The sequence below is a fragment of the Rattus norvegicus genome, chromosome 3 (genome assembly GCF_036323735.1).
Source record: "Rattus norvegicus strain BN/NHsdMcwi chromosome 3, GRCr8, whole genome shotgun sequence".
Taxonomy (NCBI): domain Eukaryota; kingdom Metazoa; phylum Chordata; class Mammalia; order Rodentia; family Muridae; genus Rattus; species Rattus norvegicus.
Genome location: NC_086021.1, coordinates 65739757 through 65754801, shown reverse-complemented (window position 1 = coordinate 65754801; position 15045 = coordinate 65739757). Strand labels below are relative to the sequence as shown.

Sequence of the window (15045 nt, the reverse complement as noted above, 5' to 3'; positions counted from 1 at the left end):
CAGTTTCCTAGTCCTGTGTTTAAACGCTTCCACCCCAGTGTTATCCGCCCTCCCTACATTTTACATTAACTGTGTTATACTCCACTTCCTCCCTTAAGGCAACCCCCATGCTCATCTGGATTTCTGGCTTCTGCAGGTGCTCCAGACCCAACACAGAAATCTATAGCTTTTGAACCTAAGCTCTCCATACAAGAAGGAATCTGTAGCATTTATCTTTCTGAGTGTGGACTAACTCACTTGTGGCTGTTGTTGTTGTTGTTGTTGTTGTTGTTGTTGTTGTTTGTTGTTTTATTCTGATTCCATCCATTCGCCTGAAAACCTTGTATTTTAATTTTTTCTCACAGCTAACTAAGATTTCACTGAGCCTTCATACCACCTTTTCATTGCCCATCCATCATGTGATAGACATCTAGGCTGATTATATTTCCTAGCTATTGTGAAAACAACAGCAATGAATTTGAATGAGCGTGCATCTCCGCACTAGGAGATGGAGGCCTTTGGGTGTGTCCAGGAGTGGTACAGTGCTTATACAGTAGCCATAGTTCTAGCTCTTGGGGGAGCCCCCAATGGATGGATATCCATAGCGGTCATGCCAGTTTATACTCCCGCCAACAGTGAGTAAGGATTCTTCTCCAGCTACATCCTCAAAAGCATTTACTTATCACATGATAGCCATTCTGACTGGAGAGATGGAACTTAAATGCCATTCTAGTTTGCATGTCCCTGACGGCTAATACTTTTTAAAAAACATACTTAGTCATTTATAATTCTTCTCTTGAGAACTCTGCTATGTAGCCCGTTTATTTGTTTCTAGGTATGTATTATACCTCCATGTGTGGTTGTGAACATGTGTGCCTGGTGCCTGCAGAGGCCCAAAGAAGGCATCTGATCCCCTGGAACTGGAGTTATGGACGGCTATGAGCTGTTCTATGGTTGGTGGGAATGAAACCCTGGTCTTCTGGAAGAGTGGCCAATGATCTTAACCGCCATTGTTTTTATTGAGTTGTTTGATTTCTTGATTTTATATTTAAATTCTTTGTATATTCCAGTCCTCCGTTGGATATCTCACTGACAAAGATGTTGTGGGTTGCCTCTTGACTCAGTCTATGGTTCCCTTTACTGCTTTTACACTTCATCGGTCCCATCTGTTGGCTGTTGTTGGCCTTCCTGGGTAACTTGCAGCATAGTTAGAAAGCTGTTACTTGTATATGATCTTGTAGAGTACTTTCTACCTTTTTAGAGTTTCAGGTTCTTGGTTGAGGTCTTTGATCCATTTGTGTGTGTGTGTGTGTGTGTGTGTGTGTGTGTGTGTGTGTGTGTGTGTGCGTGTGTGTGTGTGTGTGTGTACAGAGGGAACTAAAGATCTAGTTTCATTCTTCTGCATGTACTGTCCCCAAAAATTTGCAGACAATTCTGTCTTTAGTGTTTATTACTGGAATTTTTCTAAAAGTAAGTAAGTAAATAAATAAATTCAATGACGTATATCTGGGCCTTCTGAGTCTTCTATTCTGTTGATCTATGTGTCTCTTTTTGTGCCAGAATCATGCTTTTTATTACTACAGCTCTGTAGTATGAGATGGGATATGATAATCCCTACAGTAACCCAGCTTTGGCTCTCAGGGGTTTTTGAACATCCACAGGGCCTTTGATTGGGAGTGCGTGAAACTGTAAACTGCTCTTGGTAGGAGGGTCCACAAGCATGGGGGTGGGGTGTATTCCCATCTGCTATGTCTTCCTAGATTTCCTCTATCAGAGTTTTTTAAAGTTTTCATTGTAGAGGCCCTCCAGTTTCTAACATAGGTTTACTGCAACCATACATTCTTAAGAGTGTTGTGAATGGAATTGTTCTCTGATTTCTCGCTCAAGGTCTTTTTCACTGATCTGTAGAAAGGCTGCTGATTTATGAGTGTCAATTTTGTATCCTGTTGCTTTGCTGAAAATATTGATAACTTCTAAGGATTTTGTGATGGAGTCTTTAGGGTCCCTAATAGGTAGAATTGTGCTATCTGATAACAGTGGTAGTTTGACTTTTCCTATTTGAATCAACTTTATTTCTTTCTCTTTTTTGTCTTATTGCTATAGTTAAGGTTGTGAGTATTATTGTGAATGGAAGTGGAGACAGTGGATAGCTTTATCTCCTTCCTGATTATAACAGGATGGCTTCAGACTTTCATCTATTTAGCATCATATTGACAATGGGTTTGCCAACTGGAGCCTTGATTATGCCAATGTATGTTCTTTCTAAGATTTTACTGTCTACAGCTTTCATCAAGAAGGGATTCTGGTTTTTCGCAAAAGCCTTTTTGACATGTATTGAAATGATCCTGGGATTTCTGTCTTTGAAGTCCATTTATATGATTTATTACATTTATCAGTTAGAGAAAGTTGAACCAGCCTTGTGCCTCTGGAATAAAACCAACTAGATCATGGTAAATACTTTTGATATGATTGAGGGTTTTTTCCCTCCTTTCTCTTCTTTTGAAACAAGGTCTGTCTGTATAGTCTAAACTGGCTTTGAAATGATAGTAATCCTCCTGCCTCGGCCTCCTGATTGCTGGGATTCTAGGTATGTGCAATGAAGCAGGGCGAAGACTGGGATTTTAGGTGAAATGCTATCACTCATATGAACATCTTGGCCCTGAGCTGACAAAGAAGACTTGATGATAAAAGACGATAATTTATCTTAATCGCTTCCTAAACTTATGGTTCTCGTAATTATTTTTTCTCACAGACGTTATAAGGTAGAGGTCATCTTTTCCCCTTGTTTGGCTGTAGATTTAGGTAGAAGGTTGCTAAGCTTCTCAGTGTAGACTTCTTTCTTTATTGTGGTTTTTATTGAAGGCGGGTGCTTTGTCCACTTCTCTGGGACACAAATGGCAGATTGTGGCGATTGTAGATGGTGTGGGGAGATGAAGTAGCCCTTGGGGAACTCTACCCTTGGCAGTGCAGAGGAACAAGGACGGAGCGGATACTTTGGAAAAATCAGCCACTGGAGTTGCAAGGCAGTGTGTTGTGGGGGAAAACAATTCTTGGTGATGACAGCCATTCTAGAAATGCATCTTGGTACTATTTTCTATTGTAATAAGTAAATGTGTGTTCAAGAGAAACAAAATATTTATTTCCAAACCTCTTAGTTCAAGAAGGTGTAGTTTGTATGTACCTTATAGCAAAGGGTTTTTTGTTTGTTTGTTTGTTTGTTTGTTTGTTTTTTAGCTAATAAGGGAAGATAGGTGGATATGTGGTTGGGTGGATGGATGGATGGATGGATGGATGGATGGATGGATGGATGGACTGACCGAAGGGCTCCTCTCCTTTATGTTGCTGTAACCACTCTCAGGTTCATTCTTTGTAATAACTATCTTCGAGTTAGGATGAGAATGGATGTCCTTAATGGGTGTGCTACAATAAAAAAAAAAAGAAAGAAAGAAATCTTAAACAGTATGCTTAGCAACCTTCATCTAAATCATTAAGACTTGAGCCACAGGAAGTGGTGAGCATTTACAGAGACTCTCAAAATGCTGGACTGGCAAGGACACTGCGAGGGACTGATTTACGGTGCAGCCAGGTCAATGAGCATGTGCTGATCTCTTGCTGGATGCCTTTCCACAGAGTAAATAGTACAGAGTGCATGCTGTATCTTGGCAAAGTCCTCAAGGGAGTTCATAATGTACAACGTGTAAGATGGCCTAATTTATGCATTAGGACAGCCCTTAGAAAACAAAGTGAGAAGTCTGGGGAAGTGGAGGCAGGAAAAACTCAGAGAGGGCAGACCGTAGCTGAGATTTTCACAGAGTAAACAGGGAAGGACGAGTATGTAAGTCTTGGTCTGGCTCTTTTCCATTTTCCCACTAAAAATATCAATGGCAGAAGTAGCCCGAGAAAGACCCACCCCTCTCCCAATTCCCAGGAGAATCTCATCGTACAGCGCTTGCAGAGTCCCATCCATCTGTAGGACCTGGGGCGGCAGTTGTAAGTCTTCCTAGGATTTTAGATTAGAAAGGCAACCGTGTTGTGATCAGGTCAAGTTAGAAAATAGACATCTAAAATGGCGGATGGAAAAAGAGAACCTGTCTCCTGGCAAAGCCCAGAACCAGGAAAGAGCAGGCCTATGGCTTAATACTTCTAACTCAGAAAGAGGAGGGGGTGTTGCCTTCAGTTGTGGAAATTAGCTGAATCCTCTCTATTTCTGCACTTCAAGAGTTTCCAATTGGAGGCCTTGTTACCTTACATAGTTACACAGCTCAACTTTTTGAGTGGCTTTCCTCATTATCTTCTTTCTGATGAGAATATTTGAGAAAAAGGGAAATGGGCAGTTACAGTAGTTATTTGAAAGAAAACCATCCTCTGGGTGGTCACTTCCTATATATAACGTCACTAAGAATAGATTCACCTGAGCTGTCTGCAATTCCTTGAGGGTCAGTCTCACAGACATCTTTTTGCAGCCATCAACTGTTTGTCTGCTCCTATCAGGTAAAGATACTTTCATTGTGGAGGCTTTTAAACAGTTGCCAGACTGGAGTACTAGACAAGCCTCCTCCACGGACCCACAGCCTCAGCCTGTACTTGGGAGTCTTTAGGAGACATCTTTCGGTTGTTAATTTACATATTCATGAACTTACATTTGAATACTTCATGTGTCCCAAGGCCTGAGTTAAGTGTTTGGTGTATATCTTTTGTTAGGTGTGAAGATGATTTTTTTTTCAGGATTAAAACAATGGTAATTTTCACCTGTAATAAGACAAAGTTAACAGGTAAGTGAAATTTATAGGTAATCCCCAAACTTTGGCGAACATCAGTTGGTTTGCTTTTCTGTGAGGTGATGGGGTGAGCTGTGTAATGCTGGGGAGGAACTGCAGAAAGACCGGTCAGTTTCTGAACATGGGAGTCTTTGCAGAGTTGTTGTTCCAAGGACAAAGCAGTTGGTCGAATCTCTACCTCTAACTGACTTGTCTTGCCTGGGAAGTGAGTGCTTTCATCCACTTTGTTAGCACCTCTCAAGTTTAAGGAGCTTGATAGCCATTTCAGACATGTCTCTTCTCTAACTTAACCTGATCACACTGTAGTTGCTTCTCTAATCTAAAGTCCTAGGAAGACTTAGAACTGCCAACCCAGATGGGTCTATCTCAGGCTACGTCTGATATTGATAACTTTCGAAACACTCGTACTGGGAAATGGAGAAAGGCTACAGAAGGACTTACAGATTTCACTTCATCACCCTTTATTCTCTCTTGTTATATAAATGTCTGTAATGATTAAGTACTGCATCAGTCACTGGATATGATGGGGAGGAAAAGGCCGAGGAGGGAAAGACAGCTTAGCTGCTCTTGGTGACACATGTTCCTAGGGAGAGTAGGAGAAACCTTCTCATCGTGATGTCCAGTGACTGCTCCTGCTATTGTCCTCCTCTTTAGGAAGATTGGGTGTGTGATTTCATTTCCTCCGAGCTCTTAGTGTCTAGCAAGGTTTAAAATGGGTATTTGACAAAATGTTTTTTTTTTCTCCAGAACTGAAGGTAAATTGTGAATGGAAAAGACACTTCTGTCCATTTACATGCCGTTGGCTGTGCACCTGTGCGCTGTTGATACTGACTCATTCTTCAAATATCAGGCTCTTTGAAATTAGTATGCATTATAATTTATGATGTCTTATAATTACCGTCATCCACCTTTTAAAAATGGTAGTGACTTTGGGCACTTATAATCAGTAATGTGTTAGATTACATGATGTAGAATTAATACCTAAATGTTTATAGGACACTGGTGGCAGAGACATGATTAATCCAAAAAGTAAAGCAAGTTTTTTTTTGACTCTTAACAGTTAATGTCAAGAGAGGCCATTTTGTCATGGAATTCCATTTTCTTAAAAGTCACATACAAGGTCCAGACAGATGGCTCAGCGGTTAAGAGCATTTTTTGGAGAGCCCACATTTGATTCCTAGCGCACAACCATCTAAAACTCCAGCTTCAAGAGACCCAGTATCCTCTTCTGGATTCTGTGGGCACCTGTTTTCAAGTGCACATGATTACAAATAAAAATCACCTTTAAACAGTCACATAAAGATAAAAAGTGCAGCATGTGCTAGAATCTCTTCAAATCCCAAATAATCTACATAGTAAACGAAGAGTTTCTGTAGCAATATTTGTAAAATATGTTCTTTAGGTTTTGATCCCCCTTTTTGACATTTAGCTCTTAGGTTTTTATGGTCCTGAATAGAAAAGTAAAACAATCACTATGCCATTTATTTGTGTATGTATGTATGTATGTATGTATGTATGTATGTATGTATGTATGTATGTATGTATATATGTATTCAGCTTGCCATTCATGCAGCCACCCAAACCTCCTAGATGCCAGACTGTATGTTAAGTAAGCAATCAAGAGGATCTATATACTACCTAGGCAATCCTCGAAGGTTGAGGAGACCCACAAAGATGGCTACGCTCCACTTTTGGGGGCTATAGAACACAGAAGAATTTAGCATCATTCTCCAGAGGACATAGATTCTCACCCTGGAGTAGGATTGATGGTTCCAGAGGCTATTTAACCAAGAAGTTTGTGATAAATGTGGCAACTATAGAGAGATGGGAGGCATTTATCATTGGCCAGTGTGCCCAAGGAGAAAGAGCAGTGCTCCTTCAATTATTGAAGTGCCTGTCGAGGGCTTGCGTGATGGCTCATAAGATAAAGATGCTTGTCACTAAGCCTGATGACCTCCTCAGGACCCACGGTGTGAGAGGACCAACTTCTACAAGTTGTCCTCTGATGTCTACATGAAGACATGCACATGTCTCTCCCACCCCCCCAAAAAAGTAATAATATAGTTCTAGCTTTATTTTTAAAAATACTCCTTGCATGATTATTGTATATGCTGGACACAGGGACTGACCCTCATGTAATTACCCTCTGACCTTGAAATTCTGTATTTTTGGCCTTCATAATTTTTGGCAAGTTGCCTAACCTACCTTCTTGCAGGGTAGCATGGACGCATCTGCCCTGCCTTTAAGTCTCTTAGTCTTTAAGGGGATAATAAAGTGTTTCTATAGATGGTAACGTGTTAATGCATGTATTATAGCTATGAGAGAGACAGAGAGAGACGACAGAGGGACAGAGGGACAGAGAGAGATAGTAAAATACTCCAATGTCTTCTGAGAGTCTGGATTTTTATAAGAACCCTGTCTTTTACCTATCATTCTTTCTGCCACTGTACTTAAGGTAAGGTTGGGGGTTGGTATGTTCAGGGGTGGGAATGTGCTTAATATAGCTTGAGTGTTCTGGGAGTGTCCTTACAGTTTGGAATTAGGAATTGCTGATGTCATGATCAGCCATATTGTCACGACAACCCTAGAATTTCCTCACGTGCCTTCTTCTTGCCTTGGGAGTATCGATTTGCCACAGGTCTGACGTCAGTATACCCCGTGTGTTAAATGTGTTAGGTAACCCAGAACTTGTCATTCTTACAAACACTTAGGGTGGGGCGTTTGTATAAGCTTCTGAGGTATCCGTCCTATTTCAGGATTCTCAGCTACATATCCTAACGTTGGAAAGTTTGCCTTCATGCATATTCAACTGAATCGAAATCCACTTGTAATTCTGTTTATTCTTGTTTGAACTTTATAATTCAGTAGAGAATGAGAAACTCATCTTCATTCTCATTTCCATAAAGGAAGCCATTAATTATTCGAGCATCTCCCTCTTCAGGTGAAATAGACCTAATTTAATAATGATCTTAGTAACTGAAGAGACAAGAAACTTTTTATTGGTTTCCTTTCCTTTTTTGGAATGCCTTGAGCTGAACTCCTGTTAAGGACCTGCCCCAACATTTAGCATTTGTGTTTTAACAACCTTATTACTGTTCTCAGCTGACGAGGGGTTTGTTTGTCCCAGGTACAGTTTGCTGTGCACTCTCAAAGTTGTCATTCACCTAATTGAATTTTACTCATGGAAAGGAGGTGGTTATTCCAGGTTTGAACTAATTTCGTTTTCCATCATTTAAAGAATTTGCCTTTAGTTTTGAAAAGCTCTGTTCATTTTCTTAAATTCTTTCTCTTTGAAGATGCTGTAGCAGAGAGGAGGGTGCAATTAGCAGTTTTCCAGCCTTGCTTTCCCGAGCTGTTGTTCTTACCCCAGTTCACACATGGACAGATGATTATGCTACTTCTAGCTCCCCAGGTAAACTAATTCAGGGCTCACCCAATAGTCACAGCTTTCCTTCCGAAGTTGTGAGTTTTAACCACTTGTGGAAATGCTCCTGAGTTATCTGGAAGAGTCTGAAAATGGGCTTTCATATTTTTATAGACCTTCCCTTAGTCCAGCAGCTCCAACGATAGATTTCCATAGACCACAGACTGTAGAAAGACAGTAGAAGAGTTTCCATCCGGGTAATTCAGAAAGACAGCAACAACACAGTGTTTGGGAATGACTTTCACCTTATCCCAGTTACTCAAACACTTGACAACTTTTTCCTATAGAATCTGAGCTATGCGTACAAATTCATTATAATACAAACCAAATCATAGCAAACGTCACGTTGTATATTCAACAAAAATTTTGTTCTGTTTTGTTTTAGAATGATTAAGATACCTGTTTTTATATTTAAAATGTGGGAAAATTATCATTTTAGGGTCTTCATACCAGAAATTTAAGTGTGATTTTAATTTTTATTAACTTTTTCAAGAAAAGAGTAGTAACTATGTCAAAATTATTTATCTACAATGTTTAAGAAATTTGAAGCATTTTTTTCATAGAGATAAATGTCCTAAATAGTAAAGGTTTTGGTTGACTTGGCTTATGATATTACAATTAAAATTATCTCAAAGAGGTCTTATATTACTTTTTGAGGGGAAGTATGTCACTGATTTTACTTCAGAATTCTAGAAATGTCTTAATATCTTGCCATGCTGTAGAAGACAGTCCTTCTTGCCTCTCTCACAACTCCATCCTTGAAACTGCTTCCCTAAAATAAAATGCTTGCAAAGGAGTCTACCTTAGCAACCGTCAGTGAAGTAGATCTAGGCACTAGGTTGAAGCCAGACTTTATATCTGGACCATTCAATATATATTATAATAGTGGAAGGTTTTCCCAAAAGTCAACTGAATAGAAGTTTTGCATCCAGATTTCCTCAACTTCCAAAAGCCCAGTGTAATTCGAATATATCCTAAGTTGAAGATGCATCTGCTGGTTTAATCTAGTGAACAAGCACGGCTTGAGAATACCATAGCATACTCCAGAGTAAATCTGTGGCTGGTGGGAACTATGGCTTACGCTGCGTCCTAGCATTGTGTGTGTGTGTGTGTGTGTGTGTGTGTGTGTGTGTGAGAGAGAGAGAGAGAGAGAGAGAGAGAGAGAGAGAAACTTCATTAATAGTTAATGATAATAAGACATCATATTTTGTGTGAGAGTGTAAGAGATGCAAATTTAAGGCCCATTTGCCCTGTGGGTTAGATCTGTGACTTTGGGTTGAAAGAGACAGGCATTCTGGCATGTGTTGGGTGTGTAAAATGTTTGTGTGGAATGACATAGTAAATGACAGTTATTACTAGTTAGTCATCCATGCAGACAAGCTGCATTGGTGCAAAAAGCTCATGTCTTCTGCTTTCCTCATTAGGAGAGATTTAAGAGTAACCCAAGCATGGCTTCTCCTAAGAGTCATCAGCACAAGGCTACGTTTATGGTACTCCGTATGTGTTCTAGACTCGCAGCTACAGTTTTATTTTATGGTAGTGGTTTCATTTTTATATGTGTGATTTTTGTATATATCTAGGGAGCCTTTAAGTCTGGGATAAGATTTGCAACGTTTTTATAAAAAGGGAAACAATGCATACTTGATAATATTGTTCTGTTTCAGAGATAGGGTACTTTCCTAAATATTTTGTATAAAACTGGAAATATAAAGAATTTTTTGACCTCATATTCTTGCTCCTATTTTGGTAGGAGTCAGAAGTTTTGTGAGCTTTTAAACAACTCTTAAACGTGATTTTTTTCTCCCGTGTGAATGACTTATATTAACCAATGCTGTACTGTTGTGCTATATGTGCATTAAAAGTTGTGATCATCAATGTTGGATGAGTTTTTATCCTTCCTTTCAGTGTTCAACTTGACCTAAATAAATCAGGGTCCTTTTGCTGTTTTTAGTATGTGACATAAGGACAGAACCTACTGTAGACCAGCTTTTACTTGTAGACTGCTATTTTTTATCTTGCTGGATAGCCTTTCAAAAGTTAGCCGCACCACCATACTTTATATATACAATCCTCTTACTGATGTGTGTGCATGTGTGTGCAAGTGTGTCTTTGCTCATGTATGCGCATGCGTATACGTTTGAGCATGGAGTCCAGAAGATGACTTTGGAAATCATCCTTACTGGTCACATCCTTTGAGGCAGGGTCTCTCATTTGCCTGGATCTCACTGATTAGGCTAGACTGCGTCGTCAGCAAGTCTAGGGATCTGCAGGCTTCTGTTTCCTCAGCCTTGGGGTTATAGGCATGCGCCGACACTCATAATGTTTTATATGAATGCTGCTGGCTGAACTCATGGTTAATCCACTGGGATTTGTTTTTCATTTTGTTGTTTGTTTGTTTGTTTGTTTGTTTGTTTTAACTTTTAGTAACTTCATTCAAATGTCCCAACCCAACCCAATCCCAGATGGTTTCTCTGTGTAGCCCTGGCAGTCCTGGAACTCTGTAGACCATGTTAGCCTTGAACTCAAAAGATCCAGCTGCCTCTGCCTCCTGAATGCTAGGATTAAGGCCTGCACCACCACTACCCGGCAAGTGTTCCCCTCTTAGATTCACCTGATTAGATTGAATTGGTTAGATTCTATTGAAGAGGTTCAATAGTGTGGATATTAGAATGTTTCATGAGAGGAATCCTTGGGGTTTGACTCTTCCCCAGCTTTCACCGCCCCACATTTCCACCTTCTGCCTACCATGTCTAGGTCTGGTTTCCTGGTCTTCTGCACAGTGCTCTCTTCTGAACATGAACAAAACATTTATAGAGCTGAGCATCCCACACCCATACTATATCCTACATTGGTCTCCCCGGCTGTGGACTTCCACAGCACATTGCAGTCTAGACTGCTTGACCAGTTACCGCTGAAGTCTTTGCATTACTGTTGCAGGGGTTACTGATAACGTACCTAGGTACTTGAGATGCAACATCACAGATCTTGAGAGAGTGCAGGACTCAGTCTTTGAACCCTACCCAGGCCTCAACTTTTAACACTACTCTGGTATTCCTTAGGACACTCAACCCCCAATAGGTAGCCAAGTCAGTTTTTCTTACCTTTCCCTTGCTCCTCACTCAGCACCATGAGCCTTATAACCCCTCTACTCTCAGAGAGTCCCTATGAAAATGAAACATGAAAACCCAGTCTTGTTTTAGGACTGTTTGTGAAGGAGGAATGTCATCTAATGTCACAGCCTTACATTCCAGTCCTACAAGCTCTTTGCTATCACTGGAAGGCATCATTACCTGTGTCTCATCTCCCCTACTAGCACACAGGCTTCTGCTTGTTCCGCCTGCCCCATTGTTATTATCCTTGTGTGTATACTTTGCCTGACCCACAGGATGATCTTGGGTACTGCTCAATATTCCTACACATGAAATGGCTCTGTTCTAATAGATGGTTTCTTAAAAGGAGGCTGGAGAACAATAGAGAAAACTCTTCAATGTATCTAAACTCTTGAAACAGACCCTTCATCAAACTGTTTTCTTTCCTTGTTGCTTTTATCGGTGGTTAGATAGCCTTCTAGAGCATGTTCGTTCAGTCATTCAACAAATGGGTATTGAAAATGTCCCCTTCTGAGGCTGGAGAGATGACTCAGTGGTTAGGAGCACTGACTGCCCTTCCAGAGGTCCTGAGTTCAATTCCCAGCAACCACATGGTGGCTCACAACCATCTGTAACGGGATCTGACATCCTCTTCTGGTGTGTCTGAAGACAGCTGCAGTTTACTTATATAAAAAATAAGTTAATCTTTAAAAAAAGAAAGAAAGAAAGAAAAAGGCAAATGTCCTTCTCCTAGCTAGATATACTTATTACTTGCCACGGAGTACCAATGTGCCCTCCCTTCAGTCCTTTGATGGCCTTCCACACTTACTATGCATGTGTGAGATATTAGACTAGCCCCTCTGCTATAAAGCCTGGAAGGCAACACTAACAGCTCCATTTAGTGAGCCTGGAACCTTTTTGATAGAACACTGTACTGGGAGGACAATGTGGGCTGCAACTAACTTGCCCCAGATCATGTGTGGAGTAAGCGGGGAACTGAAACATGGAGTTGAGCTTGCTTGGCTCTGCCTTCATTTTGTCTCTTGTGTTAATGAGACAAGAAACTCTTTCAACTGGTCTAACCAGGGCTGTGGCTTAAGTATATACACAGTGTCTGAGGGCCGCCGCTCTTCTGAAGAGCCAAAATCTCTCTAGGGTCAGCAGTTCCCTCCATCATCTCTCACCAAGTGCTCAGGGCTCCCGGTGTCTGCACTGCCGTTCTCCCGCCTGCTGCCAGTCAGCTTCCTGTTTACTCATAGCTTCTGCTTCCTCATAAGCTTGGCTCGGCATATGGTTTTGGCCTGTTGTGGCCTCCTCTCTACCCCCAGGCAACTCTTGCCGTTTCTGTCCCTTTCCTAACTGGTTCAGCCCTTGGAGTTTTGTGAATCAGATTCCCAAGGGTGAGAATCAGATTGGCGAGCTCATGTTTTCAATCCCACCCAGATCATAGGTCACTGGCCAGTCTGTAAAGTGACTGCCCCTGGGTCAGGTTCCCACAGCTTCACCTAGGACTGAGGGTGGGGGAGGAGGGAGGGGCACACATGCTACTGTAGTCTCAGTTTCCTTGCCAAGAGGGCAAGACTCCACAGTGCTGAATTTCCCCCCAACAGCTTGTGGTCTCTCTGGACAGTTCCTTTTATTTCTGTTTAAAAATAAGCCTTTTCCCAAATTAACAACAGTGAAAGTGGACTTTTCTAGATGAGCTTCAGTAGACTCCATACCTACAATTGCTCACGGATTGTCTATAATTGATCATATATGTTATACATGGAGTTTGGCATTCCTGTTATTTCCCTAAGTTTGAATTTTTGTGTTTTGATGATCCCATTTTGAGGATGGAATATCAATCTTTTCTTCTTCTTCTTCTTCTTCTTCTTCTTCTTCTTCTTCTTCTTCTTCTTCTTCTTCTTCTTCTTCTTCTTCTTCTTCTTTCTTCTTTCTTCTTCCTTCTTCTTCTTCTTCTTCTTCTTCTTCTTCTTCTTCTTCTTCTTCTTCTTCTTCTTCTTCTTCTTCTTCTTCTTCTTCTTCTTCTTCTTCTTCTTCTTCTTCTTCTTCTTCTTCTTCTTTCTTCTTTTTCAAACCCAGGACCTTGTGCTTGCTAGGCAAGCGCTCTACCACCGAGCCAAATCCCCAACCCCCAATCTTTTCTTCTTTGTATAAGGCTTTCTAGGTAAGAGACTTTTGAACCCAGGTTCACATTTTAAAAACCAAACCAAACCAAACCACATGTCTGTGTTTTCTTTTTTTTAAAGCACTTCATGTGAAATTATAAACAGCATGCTAATTCTTAGATTTTTTTTAGACTTAAAGTCTGTCCCTTTAATGTCTTTCAGATTTTTTTATATTTTACTATTATCAGAATTGTTCTCTTTAAAATTTCTTATCATTTAACATTTTTCTAATCTCTAGAGAACTATTATCAGACATCCAATCGAGTGTTAGCATTTTGGAATAGCACAGTATCCAATGGGTTATGACCCAACAAGTGCATCATGATTTGAGAGGAAAGCCATAAAAAAAAATTAATGCTGTTTTTCTGTGGTTTCAATTGTGGTTTCCTAAGAGACCAGTCAGGACAACTGAGGTTGTGCACTGGCTTTTTCTATAGATGACTCGGGGGAATCGTGGAAACGGTGCAGGGGGCTGGGTGTGTCTTGAGTCCTCAGGAAAAGGCATCTTCAACTTAACAGTTGGAACTAAAACTGTCCACTTTGTATTTGTGCTGGGTCATAGTGAGAAGAGACAACAGGTCACGCCAGACAACCAAATGCATGGAGTAGTAGAAAACAGTTCTGGTGTCCTCGCTGTCTCATAGATGAGCTATGCTGTAATCTTTTAAGGGGCAGATATCCTGTGAGTTTTATGGAGAAATTTTACTTACCCATTGTGCACCTAGTACGCTATCCTTTGCTTTTACTTATTTTTAAGTGAAAAGAATTAGGATTATGTGTGTGTTGTGGCTGTGTCTGCTTTCAATAGGCGGGACTTACTTTCTATTTCTTGTTACTTTTGCTGGAACTCTGGGGACTTTGGAAGCAGTTTACTAAGTCACCAGCAGTATTTCTGGGAAGTATATTTTTTCAACCTTCTGTTTTCAGAAAAGCCTCCGAATGGCTACACTTTTGCTAGAAAGTTGATGTTCACTGCATCATTGTGACAGCCAGAAGTTGAGTTCCTTCTCTTGTTAGACAAGCTGGGATTTTTCATTATCATAGCAGATGGGCCTTTGCCGGAAGATGTTAGAAGCCAAGGAAGACCTGTCTATGTGTACTGTGGCTGTAATCCCAGAATTCAGGAATACTCACCAGGGATCCCGTCGCCAATTTAAAGATGGCAACCAGCCCTGGTAACCCTATCCAGAAATGCCTTGCTTGTCAGTGACCACCCTCTTCTGAGGCCTTCACATCACACGGGTTCAAAGTCTGCCACATTCAGAGAGGTGACTGGGAAAGGGGCCGCAGGAGAAGCAGTTTTTATTTTTTCCACTTGAGAACAAAGGAAATTACTCCTGTCTTTGTCCCTTTCTTGCCCAGTCTTTTTAATAACTAAGTTGAAGACCGATTCCTACATCTTCTGTGTTTCCAGGAAAGCTAGGTCTCACTCTCAGATGGCTTACAAGGTTTTAAGTGCCTTTTTGACACCGTTGTCTTGAAGGAAAACTCTTCCTCTGTGGCACAAGAATGAAATTGAAAACTTTCCGGGGCGTATTTGGGTGAAGGACTGGAAAAGGAAAAAAACAAAACAAAACAAAAAACCCGTTTGCCGTACAAAAATG

The 15045-nt window shown here is 40.8% G+C and overlaps 1 protein-coding gene across 13 annotated transcripts in view; it reads left to right on the top strand.

The window, feature by feature from the left end:
* The window catches only part of Rbms1 (RNA binding motif, single stranded interacting protein 1), a 224598-nt gene that overhangs the window by 74271 nt on the left and 135282 nt on the right, over positions 1 to 15045 (top strand). For 4 of the 13 annotated variants that reach the window (XM_063284114.1, XM_006234237.4, XM_006234238.5 and 1 more), the window contains exon 1: positions 7300 to 7395. The exons of 5 other annotated variants lie outside the window; for them this stretch is intronic. In XM_063284114.1, coding sequence (XP_063140184.1) covers positions 7315 to 7395 — 81 coding nt within the window. In that variant the 5' untranslated portion in view covers positions 7300 to 7314. Of the gene's footprint in view, positions 1 to 7299; positions 7434 to 7881; positions 7963 to 8053; positions 8170 to 15045 lie in introns of those variants that run through there. 4 more of the 13 variants (XM_063284117.1, XM_006234239.5, XM_039105397.2 and 1 more) reach the window with 4 other exon arrangements.